Genomic DNA, 27363 nt, shown 5'->3' on the forward strand with positions numbered 1-27363 from the left:
TTAATTTTCTTCCCAAATTGGGACGACAAAATTATGTGGGCCCAGAAAGATTATTTTTCACACCATTTTCTTTATCTCTTAAACCAAATAAGAGATACAAGAAACCAGAGTTAAGACAATTACCAAATTCCAAAACCACTTGGACTAATAATATATATATAAATTTGTAGGGCAACCTCCCTGTTAGGTAAACTAAGCTTTGAAAAGAGAACAGAACACGTCTCAGTATCCTTAGTTTGGAATTGGGTGGAAAGATTAACTGGAGGGGGCTCACAACCCTTCCGTCCACTTACTGCTTACTGGTATCCATTCCCTATTGATCTGTCACTGAATTTGAAGTTAGTTATTCTAAGCCCATATATTAATTTAGAGCTTTCTCTAGTTAATTGGTTAACAAGAATCATATTCATCAGTCATTCTTCTCCTACTTATAAAGATGCTTACTTTCATATACAAGATAAGTACAAGATTTGAATCTGGTTCACCATGAAATTACCATCTCATATTGAGATATCAAAGTTGAAAGGGTAATTGTTTTTTAAAAATTAAAAAAAAAAAAAAAAAACTTTTTTAACCTTTTACTTTTTATCCAATTAACTTTATATTTCATATGAGATGATAATTACATGGTACAATAACCCTAACTATTACAACTGATTTCAATTCATATTACTCATCTCTATTTTATGCATATTTATTAGCCAAACTTGGAATCTTGTCATTATGCGCGATGGACTAAGAAGCATGGACACCAATACCAACACCAACACTGATATGGTTAAGAATTAGGACACAGCATTGTGTGCAAACAAAAATTAATAACTTAATTGAAACTATCTTTAGGTCTATTTTATTTTATAGAATGTAGAGATATGACATTTAATTACTAAATTAACATATTTTTAGGTATATTAAAATCTTATATTCTCAAGAATAGTAAATTTCCAAGCTTCAAGATTGTCCATAACTTTCCTCTAGAAAAAAGAAAAAGAAAAAAAAGATTGTCCAATAACATATTCCCAAGAATCTAGATGCGGGGACTAACATGGAGGCCCCCAAACCAAACGCTCCTCGGAGGTTTTGGAATATTGGTGCTTGGATTAATGGAAACTAACCAATAGCATATTCTTTGAAATTAAAATCAATGGTTTTGCCGTACCGATTTACATAAACCAATTGATAAAGGACAAAGCTCAAAGCAATCATGTCAAACATCTAAGGAACTAAGGAATTTCCTCCTCTAAAGACCTAATTCTATTGGCCCAATGTAATTGCTGCAGACCTGTAATAGTGAAGCTTGATAGTCAAGAACCCACAATCCCAAATTTCCAAGCCAGTTCTCTACCTATGACGGCTCCAAATATTCATTTCCAATTCCACATATTAATCCAAAAAACTACATCATTTTTGTCTTCTAAAAGTGAAACTTTTTCCAGCTTCAGACATCAATTCTACCAATGAAATCTCCCAACAGATTAAACTATTGTCCAGATCATGGAAGTACTCAAAATCAAACAAAAAATAAGGCAAAAGCACTCAACATCATTTGGAAAAAAATTTCCACTTCCAACTTAAGCTCAATTTCACGCAAGAATCATCATATCAGTTGTTAATAAATTCAAACCAAACAGTGTGCAGTGCTGGAACTAAAAATCACTGTGAACAATCAGTGTAGCAGGGGTCAGAATCACTTTGCCTTAAACTGTCCAATGAACAATTGCTGCGACAAACAAGAAGCAGATTCAGTTTCATACACAACAAAATTGACAACTAAGCTGAAGTCCCAACGTTTTTGGGATCAGTAATAGATCCTCAACAACTGATAAGGATCGAGCACATGCTTTTACTTCCTCAGTTTCAGAGACATTAGAGGAAAGACTCTTCTACTTGAGAATATAATTGTCGTCCTCTGCAAGTATCTTGCTAGGCATGAGGAGACAAGCTGATTATGGGGAACCATAATCGGGTAAAACTAGAAGCATATTCTAAAATCAAGACGCATTTAAAAAAATTTTTAAAACAAAAAATGCATTGCCATCGAACTTAGGAGAATGCTAGTAAACTTACTACATTAAGATTCATAATTCATAGCAAACAAAAGAATTAAAAAAGTTGCTTGATTGTATTCATCTGATATTTTGGTAATTGAAGTATGGAACCTAGGTTACAGCATGTTTCAGTGATGTTTTGTTTTTTTAGGTACAACTTAAGGTTGTCTACGAAGACTAAAGCCATCCATTTGTGGTAGGGGAAACTATATATATTTCTTTCACAGACCCCCTTCAACAAATAATGATGAATAACTTGTATAAAACATACTATGAGAGAGTCAATAACAATTAACAAGCAAAAGAACAAAAAAAAGAAAAAAGAAAAAAGAATTCCACTACACAAACCGAGTGCCTCCAATTCCATGATGCAAAATATTATGAGCAATGGCATCCCTAGCCTTGGTTGACGCATTCGATCTCACAGCCTGTTCTGGAACCATCTCATCATCAACAAGCTCAAACCGAAACTCCGGATCCATTTCCTCATTCCTCAACTCACAAATATTATGCAAAACACAACAAGCCCCAAGCACGACAGGCAAGTCTTGTAGTTTCACCTCAGTCCTCTTTTGCAAACAACACCACCTCCCTTTCAATCTAGCAAATGCATCCTTAGCCACCCTTTGAATCTCCCCGATCTTCTCATTAAACGCATTCTGAGGCCAAGTCAGATTAGGATGTGTATAAGGCACCAAAACCCAATCCAACAAAGGGTACCCAGAATTCCCAACAATCCAAACACCCTTTAAAAGCCCCCCATTTGCTCTATGATAAAGCGCACTTTTCTCAAGCACCTGATCATCAGGCATCGATCCAGGCCATCCAATGCACACGTCACTAAATACCCCTTTGGGGTCCACAACACCTTGAACCGTAATCGAATACGAGGTTTTTTGGTTCCTCTCAGTATGTCTCCTATTAAAGTAAGCAGCAACACTTACCTTAGGCGCTATAATAGGTATGTGTGTCGTGTACATCGACCCGACAACGTTTGGAATCCCCGAAATCGACTCGAACTCCTCTTTAATTTTTCTCACCGCATTCTCATCGGGCCATTGCAAATACTTAGGCATTAACACCGTTCGAATAGCGGAACAAACCTCGAGAACCAGTTTATGACAAGTCGAGATGCCTAGGCCGAAACGTTTGGACACGAGTCGAAGTGGGTCCCCGGTGGCTAGCCTCCACAAACAAACGGCGACCCTTTGTTTCACCGGAATCGCATTGCGGAGAGTGGTGTCTTCCTTGGCTATCACCGAATTGAGCTCCTCGCAAATCGAATCGAACGTGGCTCGACCCATTCGAAACGCTTTCTTGAACTCTTCTTCTGGGAAATCCGGACTGTTACACTCGTCCCACCACGCGTTCGACCTGTCTTTGACCCACAACCTTCGATGGGTACTTTCGCTCCGGAGGTTCGAGACGGCCTTTTCGTCGCCGGAGACGGCAACAGCGGCGGCGGCGGCGGAGGCAACAGCGCCAGTTACAGCGAAAGAAAGGCGGGATTTTTTACGTGAGGTTTGGTCGACTTCGGTGCAATAGTCTTGGATGTTGGAGTAGTAGTAGTCGACCATTTGTTTGGTTTTCTTCCTGTGGTTTGAATCGATGAAGAGCCTCTCTTCATTGGCGTCTCTGTCCAGCTCTTCTTGCTCCTGTTTTTCCTCTTCTTCTAATAAAATATAGGAAGTAAGAATACCCTTCAAATCCTTAGTCGTCGTCTTCTTCTTCCTAGTATTGTTATTCTTCGTCTTCTTATTGTTGTTGTTGCTGTTGTTCATGTTGAGTTCTTTGTCACTGTCTCCATCTTCAGCCTCAGCTCCCTCATCTTCGAGCTTTCTCTGCCGCTTCTTGGAGTTGTTGTCTTTCATTTCTTGCCGATGTGAGACAAGTGTTAAAGAGTTTTCTGGGTTTATTATAACAAAAGGGAAGGGAAGGGAAGGGGTTGAGAATTGAGACACGCAGAGATAGAGAGAGAGAGAGAGGGGAAAGGTCTTAGTCTTGGCTTTCAAGAGTGTGAACGAAACAATGTGTCAACGCAAAGATTGAAAAAGCTGATGGCTTAGTTTTGTATCTAATATCAGACTACAATAATGACCAGGGCATGTTTATGTTGTGGTACACTCCATCCTTGCTACTCTGGACTTCATCTTTACACGTCCACTTACCATACCAAGGACTAATCCTCATCGTTCAAAAAAGCATTTTGACAAAGGATAATAAAATGAGAAAATCTAGGACCACAACTTTTTGTACCACAATTCTAATAAGGAATACCGTAAATGGTGGAGCAAATATAGTGGATTTATGTAAAAGTAATAAGCAGTCCATTACAATTTGTCATGTATGATAATTATGGAAAATTGTATGATAAAAGTTGTGATATTAGAATAACTTTAAGAGCAACGGTTAATTTCATTCAATTAAAGTGTTGCTTCATTTATTAAATATGAAAAATCGTAGTTTCAAAAATCCATGAGTTTAACTTATTTATATAAAACACGTTTGTTAAGTTGCATTGTTAATTAAAAAAAATGCCTTGATAATTTAAGTTTTGTTCTTTAATTAAGAGAAGTATGCTAAAAATGTTATATACCTCTTTCTACTGTCATATGTGTACAAAGGGGTTCAAAACTAGCTAGTTAGGATTAGTGATGAAGGGACTAGGCCAACTTGTCTTAGTACAATGACAAAAATTGTTAAGGTGATGCATGACATTAATCATTGTCTCAGCTAATTGGACTTTTCATCACCTTATGATGAATTGAGTACCTCAAAAACTCAATTAAGTGCTTGAAGGAATCTTCCCTCTGATCAGGCCATACATCTTCCTCAAAAGAAGAGCTTACTAAACATTGTCATCTTTCTTTCATGTCAGCATTTATCGCATCTCACCAGGTTTCAATCACATTAAATGAACTCAAATTTGCCTAAGAATGGGAGTTTGCATTGTTGATCTAGATATGACATTTCTAATAATGGTTACTCTAAGAATTTGAGTGTAGAAAATAGTATAGTGTTGGTTTAATCATCAGATTATCTTTAGCCAACTCTCACCTCAAGTTAACCTTAGATTTTCCTTACAGAAAGGGTAATATTTCAACAAAAGTTAATATTGTTCGATCAATCAAGAGAATCTTCTAATTGCTCCATTCTTTCCTTTTAATCAACTACCTACAACATAAAATTAATTATTAGGAGGAAATTATAATTTTAAATGAAATGGGCCTTGTAAAGGGGGTAAATTTACATGAATTGATGACCCCTACCAAATTGAAAATAATAAAAACACCATAATAAAAAAGGAATAATGTGGGTGAGGAGAACCAATGAAGTGAAGAAGTGGGTAGTTGTTATGATAGATAGCAAAGCATGGAATAAAAGGGCGAAGGAAGAATGAGGTGTGAACGCGGTTGTGGGGATGTGTGGAGAAAAGAGAATAGAAAATAGTAAAGGAAGGGGATGTGGTGACGGTTGGTAAATGGTAATGGGACGGTGACATTGGTTGGGATGACGCGGTTTTGTATTTTTATGTTATGTGTCCTTCCAAGAAGTTTCCTTCCAGACTCAGTGCTCTGCTCTTCTCTTACCTAGGGAAGAATATCTACATCTAATATCTAATATCTATATCAATCCTCCTCTCTAATTAATTCCTTCCTAATATTACAGTACAAGTTTTGCTTGCAGAATCTGCACCAATTTTCGAAACTAAAAAGTGTGCCAAATTGGACCCACTTTTTGGTGGGCCAATATATTGGATACAAAGTATCTGATATTCCCGGTGGGCCTTCCCTTCCCTTCATGCTGACATGGATGGTTCTACCGGAATTTGTGTCCAACCATAAGATTAAAAAAAAAAAACTCATTTCACATTAAGGACAAAGACAATCCAATTTTGGGAAAGCAATCTTCGTTGAAAAGAGAGAGCTTTCATCAATTTTCTGTAGCTAGCCTAAATGCAGTGTGAACGCTAAAATTATTATTATTATTTTTTAATTCTTTTTGTTTTGTTCTCCTCCCCCTATCTTGTTTCCTTTCCTATTTGACTTAATTCATTACTCTACAGTCTACAGTAGATTATAAAGCCATAGGTAAAAATTAGTGAAGTCTCAAGGAGAATACTTTCATTGAATAAACAACTAGTACAATATTGCTGTAAAATAATACATGATCTCAAGTAACCCATAAAATATGCTGTCCTATATATTGATATAGATTTTTTTTTTTTTTTGATGAAATATATTGAAATCGAGTTATTTTTATATCTATTAGTGTGTAGAGTGATACTCTTCCCTTCCTCCCAAGTCCCAACCCTTAAAAAAAAAAAACAAAAAACAAAAAACCACAAACCACACATTATAATTGAAGCTTAAAGACCTTTGCATATCCTTAGTACAATGGTCACTCTACAAGTATAAATACTTGTACGGTGTGGGGGGGGGGGCAAAGAACGCGGTTCAAGTTTTTAAGAAGGAGTTTCACACATATATACTTAGATTAAGTTAGAGTAGAATTTCTATATTGTAAATAAATAAATAAATTGGAGTTTTAGGAAATAATGAAAAAATAAGAGCGATGAGTTTCTTCAATAGTTTACCTAAAATTCAAAATAAGGACATTGAAGGCTAGACTTTCATAGTCATATATATGTTTTCTCTTAAGAGGAAATTGCAAGTTTGACCATTGTAAATAGGGTTTAATGAGTAAGAATTATTCTTTTGAAGAAGATGGAGAGGATAGGAGGGTGTAAGTCCTATAAAGCATAATTAACCCAAAAAAAAAAAAAAAATCTAACAAGCATTTACATTTTGCTGAAATTTATGAAATATTTAGAAAGGAATCGAGATTTAGCTTTATTGATGAGATGAGATTTTCAGATTTGTCCAATAACTTTATAAACCTCTTAATCAAGCAGATAAAACAATCATAGTCTACCACAAAATCAGGAGCTTAAAAAGTCATCATAACCAAAGATATGAATAATATAATCTAATTCAGATTGTTTGATTTATTGATTGAAGATCAATGATCAACCGTTTGTCTTTTGTTAATAATCTAATTCTGATCACATGATGATACATGATAGAAAAAGGCAAAACAAATTCATTATGTATTGTAACCCTTCTGTCATTGACGTCGGAGCTGGCTTGATTTGATTTTTATTTTTATATTTTTGGAAAAAATTACACGTTATTTCCTCATAGTTTTGGTCCAGCTCCACCCGTAGACCCATGATTAAAAATAAGACAAGTTTAGATCATTTTATCTTCATTAGTCTGAACTCTTAAGTAGATAAAGTATAATGTTTGTTAACTTTTCCCATGTTTTTAACCATAAATTGCTAAATCACTCTCAAAATTTGAACTTGTTTGATCAGTCTGATCTCGAAGCTTTTTAAACCTTAAATTGGAACATCACTCACAAAATTGAAACTGTTTGATCAGTCTGATCTCGAAATTATGAACGCCACTAATGAAAATAAAAACAATATAAATATGTTGTTGGGGTCGACAAGGCACTCGCTGGTACTAAAATCAATAGAGGTGAAATTTAGGCTATATTCTTAAAGAAGTGATGGCTGGACTTTATTTTATATCTTATATTGATGTTAATGTGATTCTTATACAGGGTGTGTGGTGATTGGTCCTAAAACAAATAAGACTCTTCGGTAGATCACTCGCATTAGTGCTTGTATAATAGAAAAAAAAAAAAAAAAATCACATTTTACCCAACCAAACCCAAAAATCATTCACATGATAAGTCTATGCAAAGTTATGTAAAAATGGTCATGTTAACGAGTGCTCTTAAGGCACTCATTAATAATTCATTTTAACAAAATTTTGACATCACTTTTATGAGAAATAAAAAAAGCTATCAAAACATTAATTATTTTTTTCTTTTCCCATAAAAACTTTCTTTAATTGAATTCTTAACCAATACCCTAAGGACACTCGTTAGTATTTCCCATGTAAAAATACATTGTTGCTACAATAATCTTGTAAGTTTACATTGTCACTATTCATTTTGCATTTTGTTTTTCATTTTTTCTTTACATATCTCAAAAATAAATGAAGACAGTAGATGGTAGTTACTGTGTGTGAAAAAAAAAAAAACAACTAAAAAAAATCAAGAAAAATTGATATATAAATGAAATATAGTGTAAAATAGATAATTTGATGTGAAGATTTTGGAAAAGTGATTGTGTAGAATAGACAAAATAGGTTTTTATGCTAAAATAGTCAAAGATATTTGCACAAATTGATGCGATTGCTCTTATAAAATATAATCAGAATTCAAAATGGGAAAATCTTGGATATATATATATATATATATATATATATATATATATAAACATATAATTTCTAGAACAATCTCAAAAGTCAACTTGGGTGGGAGCTTCCTCCACTTAGTCCTTTTTTTCCCTTCTTTTTTAGGATCAATACGAATTATTTTTCATTCAAATAACTGGAATATCATAAGTAACAAAAAAACTAAAATGTCTCGTGGAATATATTCTATCTAGACTTATAAATGAAAAGAAAGCATAGTCCTCTTGGCTAAGACATAAGTTACAAAATTGTTCTGCCTCCTAATATGAGAAGAATGAATGAATCCGTAAAGACCTTGCAATAGAAACAATATCTTTAATATTAAGACCAATGTAAGAGAGACCCTCCACTTAGTCTCAATTGTGTGTATATTTGGTATCAACTTATTTAACTTTTTGTCAATAGCTTTTTTTTTGGTCAATTGCTTTTTGTTGAAACTTGAAAGTATTTATATTTTGACAAAGTGAGAAAAAATAAAGTTTTAAAAAACTTATTAAATAAGCCGGAGGCAAAAAAAACATTGCATCTAAGCCCAAAGTGAGGAGTGAGGTCGAGCGCCACACATGCCACGTCACTACTATGTCACTAAGAACAATGGATGATGATAGATGATTAAAGTATATTTACTTCTTCTTTTCATTTTTGCAAACTTGGGTTGATTTAAATCAAAGAAATTCTATAATGTGTACAAGAAGCAGTATATAAGGATTATATTTCGACATTTGGCTTTTTGTATATATATATATTTTATAAGGAGATCCGCCGAAAGGTTGATAAAAATGTAAGTCCGTAAGTTAGGTGGGGCCTACCTCGATCCTGGAGGTAACAAAATTCAACAATATACGCTGCCCTTTTGACCCCTAGGTACAACTCCGTGGCCGAAATTAACCAATTGGAAAAGGTCAAAAAAAGAGAAAGCTATCACACACACACAGAGAGCATCAACCACGTTCATTGATTGTGTCTTAAAATCGTCCAAGTCTTCTTCACATAAAAAATTAAAGCTGACACAACAAACAAGGACTTCCAAATTGCCAATTGAAAGAGACTTATTTGTGATTTTAAGCTGAGAATGGAGAGATTTAACTTTTGTGTAATAAGTCATAAATCCTAGCCTGCAATGTCCATGTCCTACTCGGAAGGAAGAAATTCTTTACGTGATACAAAAGCAAAAAATTAAAATCCCCGCAGAGCTGGAAAAAGTTGGATTTGTACTTTAATACAAGTCCAAATCATCTAGATTTCAATTTTTGAGAAACTAATAAGGCCAATACACCCCCAAGAGACTGGCGGGAATATATATATTGTTGAATCTGAACTAACCAACTTTTCATTACAAAAGTTTTTAATGCTTGATTCCGGTTCTTCTTTCTGGCATCATATCAGTGTGAACTAGAACGAAAAAGCAAACGTGTAACTTGGGGTTTTCCTCAGATTTTGCTGTTCGGCGGCAAAAATTGCCATATTTTTCTTTTCCCACACATTCAAAAACCGTTTTATTCATGGACAGAATGACAACGTGACAGACAGACAGTCAACATAATACATCTGCTTTTCGAGGAAGGTGCTCTTCTGCTTCAGGGGTGGATGCGTTGTAACTAAATAAGTAATGCCACAATGCCTCCAACACGTCTATAGACTAGTGGATTCTTATGGTCAAAGATGAACACTAAAATGTATGCATTCTTGAAGCTCTAAGATCAAGTCTCGGCTAGACATTTGCAATTTCAAAAAATTAGGGTTGGTATACTATATAATATTTAGAAGTTGAAGAGCAGTATTTATTGTTATTATGCTCCTATTAAGCTAAGTCTCATGATATAGCATTTTGGTCCATTAAGAGTCCGTTTGGGATTTGCTTATTTTTCTAAAACAATTTTTTTTTTTTTTTTGGAAAGTACTATAAATAAAGGTAAAAGTTAGCTGAAATAGTACAACGAAACCCATAAATAGTATCAAAAAGTACAGTGAAACCCATGAATAGTAGAAAAAATAAGTTGAATAGTAAAATAAGTTGGCAAAAATAATCTTTACCAAACAGATACTAAGTTTATTTCGATCTACTTGGTCCTATTTTGCCCATTCCAATCCACTTAGCTCCAACAAAAATTAGAGATTTGTTTCCTAAAAAAGTAATAAAAATGATAAGGATTCACAAGATTATCTTAAAATTCGAGTTTAATGATATAGCCATTATACTTATATTTGGAAAGAAAAAAAAAATGTTACAATTTTAAACTTATATAATATTTAAAATTTAATGTAACATGTTACATATGTTCTAGGATATATTCAAATTCATCAACCAATTAAGACATTAAAAAAAAAAAAAAAAGTCCTTTGAACAACATTTTCTATGTTATATAAAACAATATTATAATTACAAAATTTAAATATTTTTATTAAGTTACATATTTAATATATATATATATATATATATTTTTTTTTTTTTGAATGTAAAATATATTATATGTTTCATTACATAAAACTTATAAAAATAAAAAAAATTATTTTAACCAACAAATTTTATATCTTATAAAGTAACTATATTACATTTTATCACGCATCGTGGGTTTATAACTAGTTGAACATAATTGCTTGGTCCAGGCCCTCTAAAATTATGATCACAGTTAATTTATCTTGGAAAAAAAAAGAATTGAAGATATAATTTTTTCCCAGATTGCATGAAGTTGACACCAATTAAACCACTGCTACATTAACACGTTCAGGATAAATATGTACATTTTTGATCCACATCAACTAAAAAAAAGTGAGCAAAACCAAAGAAGACGAGAGAGGAAGCGCAAGATTGCTGCTTTTTTTATGCCAGGCATCATTTTGCATTTTGCACCTCAAGCTAGTAATTTTTCCTGCATGATTCTTAGCAAAGATGTAGCGGTCAAACTACATAGCAAAGTCAAATCAAATTGAAACATGACCCAACTCGTCAATTCCATTCACTCTTCAATTTTTGCGAGCCTGACTTGTTAGCAAAGATTAGTCAAGTAAGAGGTCTCCCAGCCCATTCCCGTTCACGTCGCTTTTGCTTGGCTTGCATACGGTTGAACTTCTCTTTCCCCTTCTCCAGAAGAGGGTCGTGCACGACATAGTCATTTGGGTCATCATTGCGGGACATGTGATCCTGCATAAAACAGCCAACCTAAAAGTTAAGCAAGATAATAACTAAAGGGATTAGTTAGCCAACGACGATTCAAAGAACATAAATCAAATTGTGCCAAACATCTACTTATCAACAAAAAAACAGTGCAAAACATCTTTGAAATTGGAGAAGGGTCTACTTAAGAACTAAAATAGTCATCACTTTCAAATTTGATAAAGTGATCCAATTTCAATCATAACTACCATTTGCAGGTTTATATAGTTTCTGAAATGAATACACAATGTGAAATATGAAGCTTACCTTGCCAGACTCTGGAGCAAACTCTAACTTAATTGATTTCCAGTCAGATAAATCCTCACGATTGCCACCTCCAGATTCACTACTCGAGGCCAAGGGTTTTCCAGAGAAGGCTGCCTTAAAGTTCTCTAGTTTTGCTAGAACCTAAAAGTAACAAAACAAGAAGTCAATATAAAAAGTATATTAATTAATTTATATAACTACATACATAGGAAAAGTAGGCACGTAAAGATTGACACAAATTAAAATTCAATGACACCTATAAATGGAGAGAACACTTCCAAGTTCCATATAAATTGAGATTTTTCTGACCCACCCCTCCATCTTTCCCCAGTAACCTTTTTTCCAAACTGCTATATTAGGTTGTTAAAAACTATGGTAAACAGCAAACACAGTCCATACGATTCCCAAGAGGACAAGGGAAGAAATTTGGAACCTAAAAATTATTTATGTTACGGAGCATTCTACAAGCCTCAGATTTCTTTTCCTTCCTCAATGACCTCAGAAATCCAGAGTGCCAAAATATGATAAGTTTAATTCCATTTTCTACTTTCCAAAGACTTGGGAGTGAAAACATAAGGGTCATTCAAATTTGAAACAATAACCAATTTCATAAATTGATGGCAAGTCTTCCTTAGAGGACATGCCCCAGAAATAAAACAATATGATCTCTATGCAAATGAGAAACACAATGGGTATAAGTCTAGATGTCAATGACATCTTAGTGAGCTCCCAATCATTCCATGGTTTTCCTTGAAATATCCAGCCTCATTCTCTAAAGAATTCCTCACATGTACTTATCAAAAAGAATTCCTCACATGCAAACTTAACCCAAAAAAAAAAACATTAATCACACACGTGATGCCAAGATTAACCAATACTGTCAGTGTCTGATTTCTGGTTTTGTCTCTATTATTAATCATTTGCAGGTTAGTATTTGCTATCACTTACATATTTTGATGGTCCAAAAGACGGATCACTTCTTGTTCAGCCCTTTCTCAATAGGCAAGAACATAGGAAACAAGCTAAGATAAGAAAGATGAAACAAATAAGAACCATAACTCGTAACTTACATCTTCTTCACGTCCTTGAAGTCTGCGCTTTTTTTGTTTTTGTAACTGTCTTCCTCGTTCACCTTCACCCAACAGCTGTAAGTCTACATCTGCATTAGCCATTCGTTCAGCTCTGGCTTCTGATCCGAGTCCCCTTTTCTTCAGAGACAACTTTTCTACCCTCGGTTGCTCATCATCAATGCTTTCAGCTTTAGACCTGGTGAGAAGAGTACAACAACATTATTTTTCATATTAACAAGTTCTCAAAGCTTCTTTCTTGACTGCCAATGAGCCTTGGCTCAATTAGAACTTCCTCCTCTCACAAGTTTCGGTGAGGGTAATATTGTGGGTTCAAATCCAATGGGTGTGTGTATAACTTACCATTTAAAATAAATACATAACTAACTCTTATCTTGACCACAGAGTCATAGAAAATCTAGTATAAGGACCAAGAGGAGAATTTTTTTGTCTTCCAATGATTCATTTGACATGTGTATTAATGCAGTTTTCTTTTGTTAATCGAGATTAGGAAGACAATAGTCAGCCTTGCAGATTACCTGCATGCATAGAATGCAAGCAAGCATCATATATAAATGTTCAATGTTGTACTTGCAGCATAGTATCCACAAGCCCCTATGTCAGCACCATGTGCCATGCAAAGAAAAGAAGATATAAAGGAGTGAATAAATGGGATAGGCCTTGTCTAGGGATTATAATGATGAAAGAGACTAAGAGAGTGAATCTTGTTGAAAAGAATTGGAGCAGCTTACTCCTACGCATGTTGTGTTATGCAAAGAAAAGAAGACATAAAGGTGTGAACAAATGGTATGAACAACAACAACAAATGGTATAAGCCTTGTCTAATAATTATAATGCTGAAAGACGTGTGAGTTTTGTTGCTGAAAAAAAGGGAGTTGATGCCTACTCCAACAATCCACCTTGGCAATGGAACCTCGATGATCAATCAGAGGGCAAACTATCTTCAACCTCTATCACAAGTTAAAGAATAATTACTGCACCATATTACATATTCTCACTCCCACAGACTTTTTCATTACTCAGTGTATGTTTGGCATGATTAATGTTGCCAATTTATTTTACTATTTAGCTTATTTTTGCTACTATTCATGAGTCCCACTGTACCTTACCATTCATAGATCTCATGGTACTATGTTAGCTAACTTTTACCTTTATCTACAATATTTTCAGCAAAATAAGTAAATCCCAAACAGACCCTCAGTCCCCCATTACTAGTTAAAAATTAATTACCACACTACGTTACTCTTTATAATTTTTTGATAAGTAAAATAATTTTATTCAAAAGGGAAGCGAGTTCAAATATAGTGTGCATTGAACCTCCCAAATTCCAAATTCCCACCAGTGGATTATGTGTCCTCAACACACGTCACACAATTCCACATCAATATGACCTCATTTATTATCCATCAGTGAGTTTGGCAACATATTGATCAAATGAAAAGTTACCAAGTGGTGTAATATTGTCAAAGAGTTATACCAAGTTTATATTGCAACGACCACCCCAACGCACACATTTACATATATATACACACACACACAAATATTTTACCTTGACATAGATATTTCTTGGTTCTTTGGGCTAGAATTCCCTGCATATGCCAATTAAAAAATAAAAAATTAAACTTGCATCAATAATTTTTTTTTTTTTTTATATGCAAGAAAAATTATATTAACAAAAAAGAACTACATCATACAATAAGAATGAAACAGCCAAAAAAACATATGCACAAAAAAAAGAAACAAAATCAAAAAGAATTATTTACAATACAACAGGAAACAGAATCTAAAAACGACAGAATGGAATCCCTAGAAGTGAATCCCCAAGCATGAGACTAGGCAAACAAAGTCCCTACAAACAGTACTGGTCCCCTGTCTGCTCCAAATCCTCAAATGTCCAACTATTATGCTCTCTCCATACGATAATTAAAGCATTTAAAATGAACAAAATAATTTCAAAAAGAAAGAAGGATGTAAACAACAAAGGCAATAGATTTCAAAGCTATTTAATTTAACTAAGAAGATAACAATACACTATTTTCATGGTTTTGATGCTGACAAATAAACCCCCTTTTACTAAGAATAGGTTGCTACTCAATATTAGTTGTTAGAAACTCCCATAATCAATTTTTTAACTGTGTATTTTATTTTGTAAATGGCTTTAACCTGCAATATGCAAAGTTAGTGAAGAGATAACAGACCATGAATTAAGATATTCTCTTCTTCTTTTATTATTGTTTTTTCCAATTTCCTTGATCATTTAAACTTTAGACTGCAATCTCGTGTTGGACCTTTTCTACATCTACTATGTACTTGGGGCTCTCCTTTATCCTTTTCAACAAATTTATCACTTATCAAGAACAAAAATGAGGAGCAAAAAAAAAAAAAAAAAAACATTTGTCAACATAGATCTTCAATTTATAAATGTCAGTGGCAGGAGCCTAAAAAAACACTTCAGACAATAAATTACTGGCAGTAATCAGTAATAATTTTATCTACTAGTATAAAAGAGCATGCCACCATGCCATGCCAATGTATTTTACTGAGTTTGCATGTCTGTGTTATTTTGCAACAACAGCAGTATTCCAATCTTGTTTCATTATCAAAAAAATAAAAAATTATCAAAAACAGATAGTACTTTTGAAAATAGAGAGACATTTGGTTTTAATAACAATGCAACAAGTAACTTAGCCATTTTCCTATTTTTGTTTTATACATATATTGCTAGGCATTAAGTTAGCTTTCTGGTGGAAGGTTTTCCCTGCTATTATCTCAGTTTCACCATTGCACAGACATTCTTTAATATCTTTTTAAAAGGGTATGTGGATTGATGCCTATGATAATGGCACCACAAATTCAAGGATTACTGTCCTATAAACTTCTATGTTGAAAAAAGAAAGAAAGAAAGGCTTCTATATTAAACATCCACAGGTTTGAGAATTTACTAACTGAATTATGCTAAGATGATTAGGGTACCATCGTGCAATTTTCGCTTGGCGGGGTTATCGTCCAACTCCTTTCGTCTTCTGAGTATTTGCTGACGCATTCGTGCATCAAAGTTGGCCTCATCATCATCACTATAATCAAGAAGATTATAAAATCCAGCTTTTGAATCTTTCTGTGACTCTTCTTTCTTTGAGCTTAGAGCTTCTCTTACAGATAACTGCATATCCCTTGTTTTCTTTACATCAGATGAGTCCTGCATTTGAAAAGTGCTTTAGAGATATGCCATGTTGATCGTCAATTGCTTGTTGTATGGTAAAAACATGTCATGCATATAACTAATGCTGGCAAGTGGTTGCAGCTGATGTTTTTGCTGTTTTTTGAGGAATTCCATAAGTACTGTAAGTTTGAAAGATCTCTTAATGCTCCTTTTATAGTGTTAATCCCTAAAAAGACTAATCCTATCAATATAAGGGACTTTAGACCTATTAGCTTGATTGGAAGTGTCTATAAAATTTTAGCAAAGGTGTTGGTCAATAGTTTGAAAAGGATCTTGGATAAACCTATCTCTACACCTCAAAATGCATTTGTTGGTGAGAGGTAGATTTTGGATTCAGTGTTGATTGCTAATGAGTGTGTTGATAGCAAGATAAAAAGTCACATCCCTAGTATAATTTGTAAGCTGGATATATAAAAAAGCTTATGATCACGTTAATTGGGAGTTTTCTGCATTTATTGGAGAGGATGGGGTTTGGAGAAAAATGGAGAGGATGGATTCGTATTTGAATTACCACAGTACAATTTTCTTTTTTAGTTAATGGTTCTCCTTGTGGTTTTTTTTTTTTCGGGCACTTCTAGGGGATTGCCTCAAGGCAATCCATTATCTCCTTTGCCATTTACTTTAGTCATGGAGGTTCTCAGTAGAATGCCGAGGAGGAAGGGCTTATTATAGGCTTTGAGTTAGGGAATGCTGAAGGTGGTGGATTATTCATTTCCCATTTACTTGGGTGTCACCCTGTGTACTTGGGTATCTCTTTTTTTTATATCAATAAATCTTTATTACTTATCCCAAAATATATATATATATATATATTCCCATTTACTTTTTGCGGATGATACTATACTCTTTTGTGATGCTAAAACTGAACAGATTCTATATATTCAAATGCTACTGACTTGTTTTGAGGCAGTGACTAGGTTAAGAGTTAATTTGGGGAAAATTGAGATTGTGCCGGTATGTGAGGTGGAGAATGTGAATCAATTGGCTGATATTTTATATTGCAGGGTTGATTCTTTACACATGACTTACCTTGGTATGCCACTGGGGGCTTCATTCAAATCAATGGCAATTTGGAATCCTATTTTGGGGTGTCTAGCAGGTTGGAAGAGATTATAATTATCAAAAGGAGTTAGATTAACACTTTTGAAGAGCACTCTTTTGAGCTTGTGCACTTGTGATCTATCTTTGTTCACCATTCCTACTTGTGTGGCGAATAGAATAGGGAGGATACAGAGGAATTTTCTACGAGGTGGTTTAGGAGAGGAGTTCAAACATTGTTTGGTTGGATGGGATAAGGTGTGCTCTCCCTTGGCTGGTGGAGTGTTGGGGATTCAGAAACTTACTACTTTCAATCAATCTTTGTAAGGTAAGTGGTTATGCCGGTTTCAGTTGGAGGGGGATCGATTATGGAGACATGATTATTGTGAAGTATGGGGAGGAGTGGGGTGGGTGGTATTCAAAACCTGTTTGAGGTTCTCATGGTTGTGGGTTATGGAAAAGTATCAGAATGCAGTGAGACTGATTTTTACAGTACATTCGGTTTGTGGTGGGCTCTATCACTCTGGTGGTCGAACCTGAATCTTGCACAACTGTTGGTGTAGGGATCAATGAGATTTCCAATGCTATTTGAAACTGCATTGGATAAGGGTGCTTCTTTGGAATCTTTGTTGGAGATATAGCAGGTGGTGGGGGGGCAGAGGAGTTGGGGTGTGGGATTCATGAGAAATTTTAATGATTGGGAGATTGATAGGGTGGCTCATTCCTCCGTTTACTAGAATCTTATATTCCCACTAGGGAAGGGGAAGATCGGATGAGAAGGAAACTAAGGAGCAATGGGGAATTTATGTGAGATCTTTTTATGAGACCTTATGGGGTTCATCTTCTATGTCTTTTCCTTGGAAAGCCTTATGGAGGGTTAAGGCTCCTTGTAGAGTTTCCTTTTTTTGTGTGGACAGCGGCTTTGGGGAAAATTCTTACTTGTGATAATCTTGTGAAGAGGGGTTACACAATGGTGAGTTGGTGTTGCATTTGTCGATGCAATGGGGAGACTATGGACCACCTTTTGACACATTGCAATGTGGCTTATGTTGTTATGTTTTTTGGATGTTTGGGATTTAGTGGGTATTACCGGAGAAGGTTCATGATTTATTATGTGGATGGCAGATTGGGGACTCTAATCGTTTGTCAGCTATTTGAAAGCTTGTACCCTTATGTGTGCTATGCTTATTTGGTAGGAAAAAAATCAACACACTATTGAACATGTGGAGTGCACGGCAACTCAATTACTAGCATCTTTCATTAGTTCTCTTTATGAGAGGTCTTTTGCTTTGGGTCTCACAGATAGTACTTTGGTTCAAAATTTCATAAAGTCAACTCATATGTAAATATTTAGGCTACTTCATGTTTTATTTTATTTTTATGAAGTAGTCTCTTCTCAATAAAATTATTCTTACCTATCAAAAACAAAAAAAAGGTATATAAAGCAAAAGTAGAGATACAGGATTCAATATATCCATATAAAATAAGCCAAAGCAGGCATCAATGCAATCAATTTGAATGGATACATGATGGCTTTAGAGAGAGAGAGAGAGAGAGAGATGAGATGAAAATTTCAAGGCCCCACTTGGTAGAGCATCTTAAACACATGTTTTCAGTTTTTAAACAACATTACACGCATTTCTACACACTTTTTCACCCACACGTATTTCAAAAAACTACAAATAACATTACTCAAACTCCTCTACCAAATAGGCCCCAAATAACTGGAACTAATTAATGAGAACTCCAGAGCAAGTTAGTTAGATTGAACCAAGCTTGCATTAAGGTAAGCTCAGATTGAATCCAGCCCCCATCAAATGGCCATGTGTTGCACCACATTTTATATGATCATATCATCATAATATGGCATAAGTATAGCCGAACCCAATTTAACTGAGATTATGACTTAGTTGAGTTGAATAAAACAACATATAGGAATTAAAACAGATGGTAGATTGTTACCAATTCACTTCTTGGAACATCTTCCTTTAAAAGACGAGGATCATCCAATACATCATGACTGCTTTTGATCTTTCGCTTTACTGCTGCCAATTCTTTCTCCTCTTCTTCAGCTTCTTCTCCAAATGAAAGCAAGTTGAGCTTTCTGCGTTACATAAATATAAAGCATGCATAGCTTAGGCAATAAACATAATAACCAATTCACAACATACATGTTGGTATTACTGTTACATCCACAGAAAATACTATTACACGAGGTAGGAGAAAGAACTCACTTCACAGCTTTCTTCTTGGTATCTTTCTTGTCAGAATCAGCTGCGGATTCAACCAAAGGCTTTGACAATGCTCTTGGAACAATGTCATCAAAAGGGTTCCATAACACCTAAAACAATGAATTTAAGGAAAACACCAGCTGATCACTTCCTTCCCAAATAATAATTTTATCAAAGAAGTCAAGGGGGCAACATTTTTCACAATTGCGGACATGGCCTGTTGTGATTGGTGTATAATAAAAGAAGTGTTCGAAAGTGGCGTTACTCCAATCACAACTTGCGAACTTAGCATGATGTGAAAAATGTTGTAAAAGCCCCTAGCATTGCTCTTGAATGTGAAAGTGATGTTAAAGCAATGGCAAGTAGTGAAACTAGTTGGTGTCTCTAGAATTATTCCATTAACAGTATGTATGTATGTTTGTTTGATTCTACTGACCTCAACGGATAAAATCTTGGGTGGATCCAAGGGCCTGTCATCCTTATCAGTTTCAATTTCAGATAATCTAGTCAGATTATATATCGAATCCCCGGTGACCTGAAACAAACAAGTTCAATTCAAATTTTGCTAAAATATAAAATTCAAAAAAGAGAAGAGAAGAGAAGAGAAATATACCTTGCCAAAAATAGTATTCTTCTTGTCAAGCCAATCACAGCGGTCCAAGGAGATAAAGAACTGACTGCCATTAGAATTAGGCGAGCCAGCATTGGCACACGCAACCAATCCTCTGTGCTTGAATCTCAACCGCGAATGAAACTCATCACCAAAAGGACCGCCGTATATACTTTCACCACCTGAGAAATTAAACCAAATCATCTCTAAAAAATCTTGATTGTGAATAAGAAACCCTAAAATTTGAAAATATATATAGAGAGAGAGAGAGAGTACCGGTGCCGGTGCCAGTGGGATCGCCGGCCTGGACGAGAAAGGCCTTGATGATGCGGTGGAAGATGGTGTGGTTGTAGTAGCCTTCGAGGCAGAGCTGGACGAAGTTACGAACAGCTTTTGGAGCCTCTTTAGGCCAGAGCTCTATGTCGAGAGGGCCGTGGGTGGTATTCAACACCACCTTCCCCTTCGTCGGTGGCTCTAACACGTAAATCGTCGACATTTATTTATTTCCCACTTCGCTCGCTTTTTATTCAATTCAATTCTCCCTTTCTTTCTTTGCTCACTGCACTGCACTGCACTTCTCACAACAAATACACTTTCAATTTCAACAATGGATGACCTTTTTTATCCTTCATTTGTTTTTTCATATATATTATTGGCCGTCTTGCTTCTTCTTTATTTTTGGTTCCTAAATTGCAAATTACACTTTAATTTTGCCTAAAGTTCAATTAAGTCATTTAATTGGATACACTAACTTTTAATTTTGATCGATTCAATTCTCTCATTAACTTCAATTAGAATTGAGACGTTAATAACTTTCAAACAAATATTAAAATTTCAAGTTTTTATAATCTAAAATTATGTATAAAAAATAAGTTTATTGGTCAAATAGTAAATAATATTCGATTTGAATGAAATTTGATATGCATGTTAAGAATATAAAGGATATGAAATTCAACGGTTAAATTTTCAAAATTCACACCCAAAAAAGAGATAAATGAGAAATTTGGAGAGTTTCTGGAAATTTTTTGCAAAATAATATCATTTTGCTAACAATTTTACTAGTTAGCAATGTTTCCAAACTATTTAGGAAATTAGCATTTTGAGTTTGTTTAGACTTGAATTCACTGTAGCAACTTGAGTCTTAGAGACTCGAATTTTATGTGTTGGCAACATTGAGGTGGAAAGATTATCCACGTGGAACTCGAGTCTTTAAGACTCGAGTTCCATAAGGACAACAAACACAGCAATGAAGGATACGGAGAGGAAGAGTAAAGAAAAACTCTGCAACATGTACGCTTCTTCTTCACTCCTTGATTGAGAAATAAACATCTTTAGACATTTAAGCTCAACGGAGAGGAAGATCAATGGAGAGGCATCAAAACCCAGCAACACATGCTTTGTCTCAACGTTCGTGGTGCCAACAGATTGTGAAGTTTGTTCATTTTGTTAGAGAATGTCAATTTTTGATTTAGTTCTATTGAGAAAATTTAGGGCTTTTGTGACAACAAACCCAAAAAAACAACAAAACCAATCCCAAGCCGAGATCGAAACTACCATGGGGTTGTCTTTGATTTATGTATGGAGAATGGGTTTTTTTTTTTTTTTTTTTTTTTGGGGGGGGGGGGGTGTGGTTGGGTTTCTAAGAAATAGGTTTGGTTCTTCTTCTTCTTCTTTGTTCAGATTCTTCTTCTTTGGTCGGATCTTGATCTTTCTTCTTCTTCTTCACTCCTTCTTCTTCACCCAGTACGCTTCTTCACTCCATTGTTATAGTTCTATGGAAACTCGAGTTCCACGTGGATAATTTTATCCACCTCGACTTGGAACTCAAGTGTTTAAGGCTCGATTTTTACTCTGAACTCGAGTCTGTTAGACTTGAGATGTTAGTTTCTTAAATAGTTTCGGAAACCTGCTAACTAACAAAATTGTTCCAAAAATGGTGTTAAATGGGAAAAAAAATTCTAGAGTTTCTTTCCAAACTAGTTTGGAGAGAAACTTTGTTATGTAAAAACCCTATGGTGGAGGAGCCTAATAGACTAGGCCTGTTATTTGGTCTATAAAAGGACCTTTCTTATGAATGTCAAAAAACTTCATCACTAAATCCTTTGCTTGTCTACTAATCTTGTGGAGAGGCTAATCTGATTGTTTCTAGCTAAGCCTATTCCTTCTTTGCCATAAACCCCAAGCAATACACAAACACACACACACACACACACACACACACACACATATATATATATATATGTATGTATATATTAATAAAATTTGCATTTCATACTTAGATTCAATTTTCTACTATATAATATTTGTTTTTGTTTTCTCACTCTAAGCAAAAATTTCTCTTTTTATGATCTTTGTTAAATGGTTGTCAAATTGATTTATGAACAAGTTATGGGTAAAATAAAGAGTTCCATAAATTGTTTTTTACTTTTCTCTATTCCATTAATGTGCTAAATAATAAAGATGAACGCAAACTCTTTATTGAAATGATTTTATAGAACATGACTTATGTCCAGTGTATCAGTTGTTTAACTAGATTTTATAAGTTTTCGACTTAAATTGATAAAATCAAGATCTATGACCTAATTTCTTTTGTTTTTGGTAGTGGATAACCTAATTTATTTTGTTTTTGGTAGTGGATAATAGAGAGGAGTAGGGGCAACCGACCAATTAGGCTCCTCTAACAAAACCCAAGGATGAAATAAAGGACATTGGATGGGTACCCATGTCTTACAAAAAAGGACCCAAAAACAACTTTGGCATCACCTTTGGCTTTGAATAGAACATAGGAGTAAGTTAAGGTGAACAACAATTGAGACAGCCAAGAAATTAAGCAACATTCGCTTCAACCCAAGTAGGGAAACTGGAGACATGTGAGGTAGTCCAAACATATATTTTGGAATATTGCAAAGCCGAAGAAGGTGCAAAGATTGTTACATCAACATCATCAAAGTTTATTTTTAAAAACCTTAAGATAAAGTTTGGAATGGAAGGGATCTCATCTAAGTGTGTTTTAGGAAGTTGCATGCGAGGAGTAAGAGAGGCTGATCTCAGTTGCAAAGAGTGTGAGCATTCATTTATCTGATTTGTCAATATCTATATGCATAGAAATTAAGGTGGAGGAGTATCCTTATCTAGGTAAGGGCATTATGGCGGTAAAAGGAGAGAAACATTTAAGGGCCATTTTTGAGTTCATCCATTATCCATACAATAGTTGCATATGGGCATTACCAAAAAAACATGAATGACAACAGATAGGTCTTCGCTTGGCAACCCTGGGAGGACAGATGGAGGTGGGCTCATTCGAGACCAGAATGACAACTGGGTTATAGGTTTCATCCGTAATATTGGGATAGCTATCAGTGTGGATGCTGAGTTGTGGGCTCTCAAAGATGGGTTAACTATTTGTAGAGAGTTAAATCTATCAGCTGTTGAGATTGAGATTGATGCTAAAGTTGTCCTTGGGTGGGTTTCAGATACCTATAACTGTAACTTACACCATGCAGCTCTTATTTTGGATTGCAAGACTCTTATCAGCCAGATTCCTCAGGGGAGGATGAACCACTGTTTCCGTGAAGCAAGTAAGTGTGTGGATGCCCTTACAAGGAGAGGATCGGAGCTGGATCAAGATTTTATTGTTTTTGATAGTCTAATTGTGGACATTGTTATGTTGCTTTATTATGATAAGTTGGGTGTGTACTATGAGAGGCTTTGCCCTTAAACTTCTGTTGATGTTGCTTAGTTCTTAATTCTATCTGTTTTCTACCCAAAAAAAAAAAAAAAAAAAAACATGAATGACAGTTTCCATACTTTTGTGGCAGCATGGGTGGATTGATGTCTTGGATTTGCATTCAACTTTAAACATAAAATTTAACCTTTCTTTGAATTGGGCTAATGCTCAAACTTGGGTCAAAGTTTAATAATTTGGAATTTGGTTTGGAATTCTTAAAATTGTATATCATATCTATATCTATATAATATCTAAAAGCCAAAGCGTAATATTTATTATTGTTATGCTCCACATCAACGTAGCAATTTGGTAAACTTAGGTCTATTCCGTTCATTTTGGTCCAATTCAGTTTACTTTGGTCAATTCGGTCTACTTCAGTCCATTTTGATCCAATTCGTTCCATTTAGTCCATTTCGGTCCAAATCAATTCCCTTTGTTCCATTCGGTCCACTTTGGTCTATTTTGGTCCAATTTGTTCCATTCTGTATATTTCGGTCCAATTCGTTCCATATGGTCATTTTGGACTAATTGGGGCTTCAATTGATTCATTTTGTAGGTTTTCTTTTCAATTTTAGGCTCAAAATTTTATTTTTTCCTTAATTTTTGGGTTGAAAAGTATGAAATGTTATTCTATTTGAGCCAAACTATTTAGTTTTGGGCTTAAAAAAATACAAAAAAATGCATTAGAAATTAGAAATATGGGCCCTAAAAAAGATAAAAATTATAAATATTAAAAAATTACTTGAAAGTATGAAACTTGAAATTGGAAAATTCTTTTAAATAACACATGCACTATTTAATTTACAAATTTTATATTATACTTGTGGGGCCAGAGAATTTGTGGCCTCGGCCCAATTTCCATTAGGGCCCAAGGCCCGCGCCGAAGAGGGTAGTTGCCGAGGACAAGTAGTAAAAGACCAAATAGCCTAGAGATGTAGCCAAGGATGACTTTGTCCTCGGCATCCCAAGGCCTAAAAGGGAAGAATGACACGTCATCAAAGGCAGCCTCCAAAGCGCTCCCAGAAGAAAAGGCGAGTAGAATGGGACTCGCATGGGGGTACAGTGTGGGAGTGGTTCAAGGAGAAGACGTCACCTCTGCATTGAATGAGCCAACAAACGTCCTAACCACATTGATGGGAAAAGACTCCTGAATAGTGTGACTTCGGTTATTGCAACTAACAGAAAGTGGGGGGGGGAGGCGGCTGATGGGACAGGCACTCGAGTAGTTACCTGCCTGATCGATAGATGGACGATCAGGATCAACTGAGAAGGGCTATATAATGTAAGGATTCACGGGCCAAGAAGGAGGCTGAAACAATGGTACCCAAAAAGTGAAAGGGATAATAAGAACATGAAGCTCAATGGACAAACTTAGTTCACCTCTGTGCGTCCACCATGAACACCATGACTAACCACTGTCTGGTGATCAAAGCCTAGCCTTTCAGCCCACTCTCTACAAATTTTATTGTTTGGGCCCTTAACGTACGAACTCAAAACCAATTTGGGATCGTTACAAATTGAGTCTTTACAATATTTTTATAAAATAATTATATTACATTTTCTCATGCATCATGTGAGTTTGCAAGTAGTATAATATATTAAATTGGAAGCTTAATAAAAAATTCAAACTAGATTTTAATTGCACTCCGATTTTGCTTCCAAGTGTCACTTCAATCATAGTCTAATTTATATTTACATGAAAACTCATGTATCTAAATTTAGAAAGTATAAAGAGACTCAATTTGATTTTTTTTTTATGCTACTAAATAATATTATAAATGTGTATAATCTATTACTTTGAGATATGAATAATCTATTACTTATTTGGTAAAAATGTCTATTGTGCCGGTGCATATATAAGAGGTATAAGCAAGTAATGTCTAGTTTTCTCAATAATATGCGACAACCTTCTTCTCAAATCTATTTATTACTAAAAGCTGAAGCGTAGTGTTTAATGTTGATACTCTCACGTTGCGCCATATCAGTTGCCATGTCATTTAAAAAAAAAAAAAATTTATCCAACAATTTTAAAATGTTTTTTACAATTTTCAGCCCTATAAATGCAGCCCACTATTTATTTATTTACTTCCACTATCACCTTATAATAAATTTATATAATTAATCCAACCCACCTCTTATTTATTTAGTTCTACTATCAAGCCCAACCCAAAGCCTTTTCAGCTTAAAAAAAAAAAAAAAAAAAAAAAAAAAAAAAAAAAAAAACCCTAAAGCTTGAAGGCTTCAAGCTTTAGGGTTTTTTTTTTTTTTTTTTTTTTTTTCCTATAATTGTTTTAACATTTATTTTTTTAAATATTTACTCTTCTCCAACCTTTCTCTCTCCCTTACCATTTCATCTTCCCACTACTTCTACAATCTTTCTGCATTCCTTACATTTTCATCTCCCCACTACCCTCTACATTAATATCATTTTTCCTCTTTTCCTTCATCTTCCTTTATTTTTGTCTCTTCTTATTCACACCCTCTTACTATAAATTTGTCACTATCTATTCTATTTTATGCATAGTTTTCCCTCACAAAAAAAATGGTTCTCTCTCTCTCTCTCTCTCTAAATTTTTTTGGTGGATTTTTTTTTTCTTGCATCTCTACTTTAGGTTGATAATTTGTTATATTCTTTAAAACTCTATTTTGGGTTAATGCGATTTAGTTTTGTTTTTTAAATTGTTGTTGTTGTTGTTTTTTTTTTATTTTAAATTTTTTTATTATTATTCTCTTTGATTGTTAAATGTTATCCTATTGCATTCTAAAGAATTAAATATAACATATAAAAATATAATATTATTCTATGACATAGCATGATTTCGATAATTTTGTATTTATTCTGTTACATATCATGATTTTTTATAGTGCTCAATTTAGATGTTAAACTATGAGACTTTACTCATTTTTGTTTATTTTCTAATCCTTTGTGGTGGACAAAGTACTTTTAATAGTTGTATTAGAAGTACTCTATAATGCCATTCATTTAAAGAAAAGGAAAGATTAGCCAAACGAAAATAATCGGATAGGTGACAAATTTTTAACTTTTGCAATTTTATTTTTATTATTATTATTTTATAACAATGCATGTATATAAATTTAATTCTTAGATTTTGCTAATAATTGTTTATTTGATAATATGTTTTGGGTGGTCGAAATTATAATTTCTACAAAGAAAATTACCTTAATAGATTATCAAAAACAAAATTTTATCCTAATATTGGTTCAATTAATCATTGTTAAATTTTTTTTAGTTTACGTTTTTTTGGTGTTTTTGATTATTTTTATATTACATTTATGATTGTTTCTATAATAAATAAAAATATAATTACGAAATACATTACTCAAGTTTTGATGGGTGCAAGTGCAACATCAATTTTGTAGACTCATCACTGACGCCGCCTTTATTACACATCAATTTCAATATATCATTTCAACGATTGTGAAACAAATTTAAAAAAAAAAAAATTGTGTTAATAGACTCATTGATAAAATAAATCAATAGATTGACTAAAAATAAGTAGAATTAAAAGGCTAAGAATCTTGTAACTTAGTGGCATAGCGCGCTCTCCATTATTAGAAGATCTAATCCACAATTGTTATCATTGTTGTAACTATAAATTAAAAATAGAAAAAAAGGAGAAAAAATAAAGG

At 34.2% G+C, this 27363-nt stretch overlaps 2 protein-coding genes across 2 annotated transcripts; both read right to left on the reverse strand.

Annotated features, from left to right (window-relative positions):
- Positions 1-2101: 2101 nt before the first annotated feature.
- LOC115969296 (protein ALP1-like) lies at positions 2102-4097 on the reverse strand. Its single transcript, XM_031088917.1, has one exon. The coding sequence runs from the start codon at positions 3917-3919 to the stop codon at positions 2387-2389; it is 1533 nt and encodes a 510-aa protein (XP_030944777.1). The 5' UTR covers positions 3920-4097; the 3' UTR covers positions 2102-2386.
- Positions 4098-11011: 6914 nt separating this feature from the next.
- LOC115969303 (peptidyl-prolyl cis-trans isomerase CYP57) lies at positions 11012-20643 on the reverse strand. Its single transcript, XM_031088929.1, has 10 exons — positions 20262-20643; positions 19989-20167; positions 19812-19910; positions 19379-19485; positions 19107-19248; positions 15860-16082; positions 14436-14475; positions 12869-13064; positions 11799-11939; positions 11012-11519 (listed from the first exon to the last, which is right to left on the reverse strand). The coding sequence occupies exons 1-10, from the start codon at positions 20479-20481 to the stop codon at positions 11379-11381; spliced, it is 1488 nt and encodes a 495-aa protein (XP_030944789.1). The 5' UTR covers positions 20482-20643; the 3' UTR covers positions 11012-11378.
- Positions 20644-27363: the final 6720 nt, after the last annotated feature.

This window comes from Quercus lobata, chromosome 2 (genome assembly GCF_001633185.2).
Source record: "Quercus lobata isolate SW786 chromosome 2, ValleyOak3.0 Primary Assembly, whole genome shotgun sequence".
NCBI lineage: Eukaryota > Viridiplantae > Streptophyta > Magnoliopsida > Fagales > Fagaceae > Quercus > Quercus lobata.

Bases quoted from the DNA above. Each gene is read 5' to 3' on its own strand.
- LOC115969296 (XM_031088917.1), bottom strand. From the start codon at position 3,919: ATGAAAGACAACAACTCCAAGAAGCGGCAGAGAAAGCTCGAAGATGAG.
- LOC115969303 (XM_031088929.1), bottom strand. From the start codon at position 20,481: ATGTCGACGATTTACGTGTTAGAGCCACCGACGAAGGGGAAGGTGGTG. The intron at 20,168-20,261 runs GTACTCTCTCTC...TTAATTTCTCAG, and splicing joins TCCCACTGGCACCGGCACCG to GTGGTGAAAGTATATACGGC. The intron at 11,940-12,868 runs GTAAGTTACGAG...TGTTACTTTTAG, and splicing joins TTCAAGGACGTGAAGAAGAT to GTTCTAGCAAAACTAGAGAA.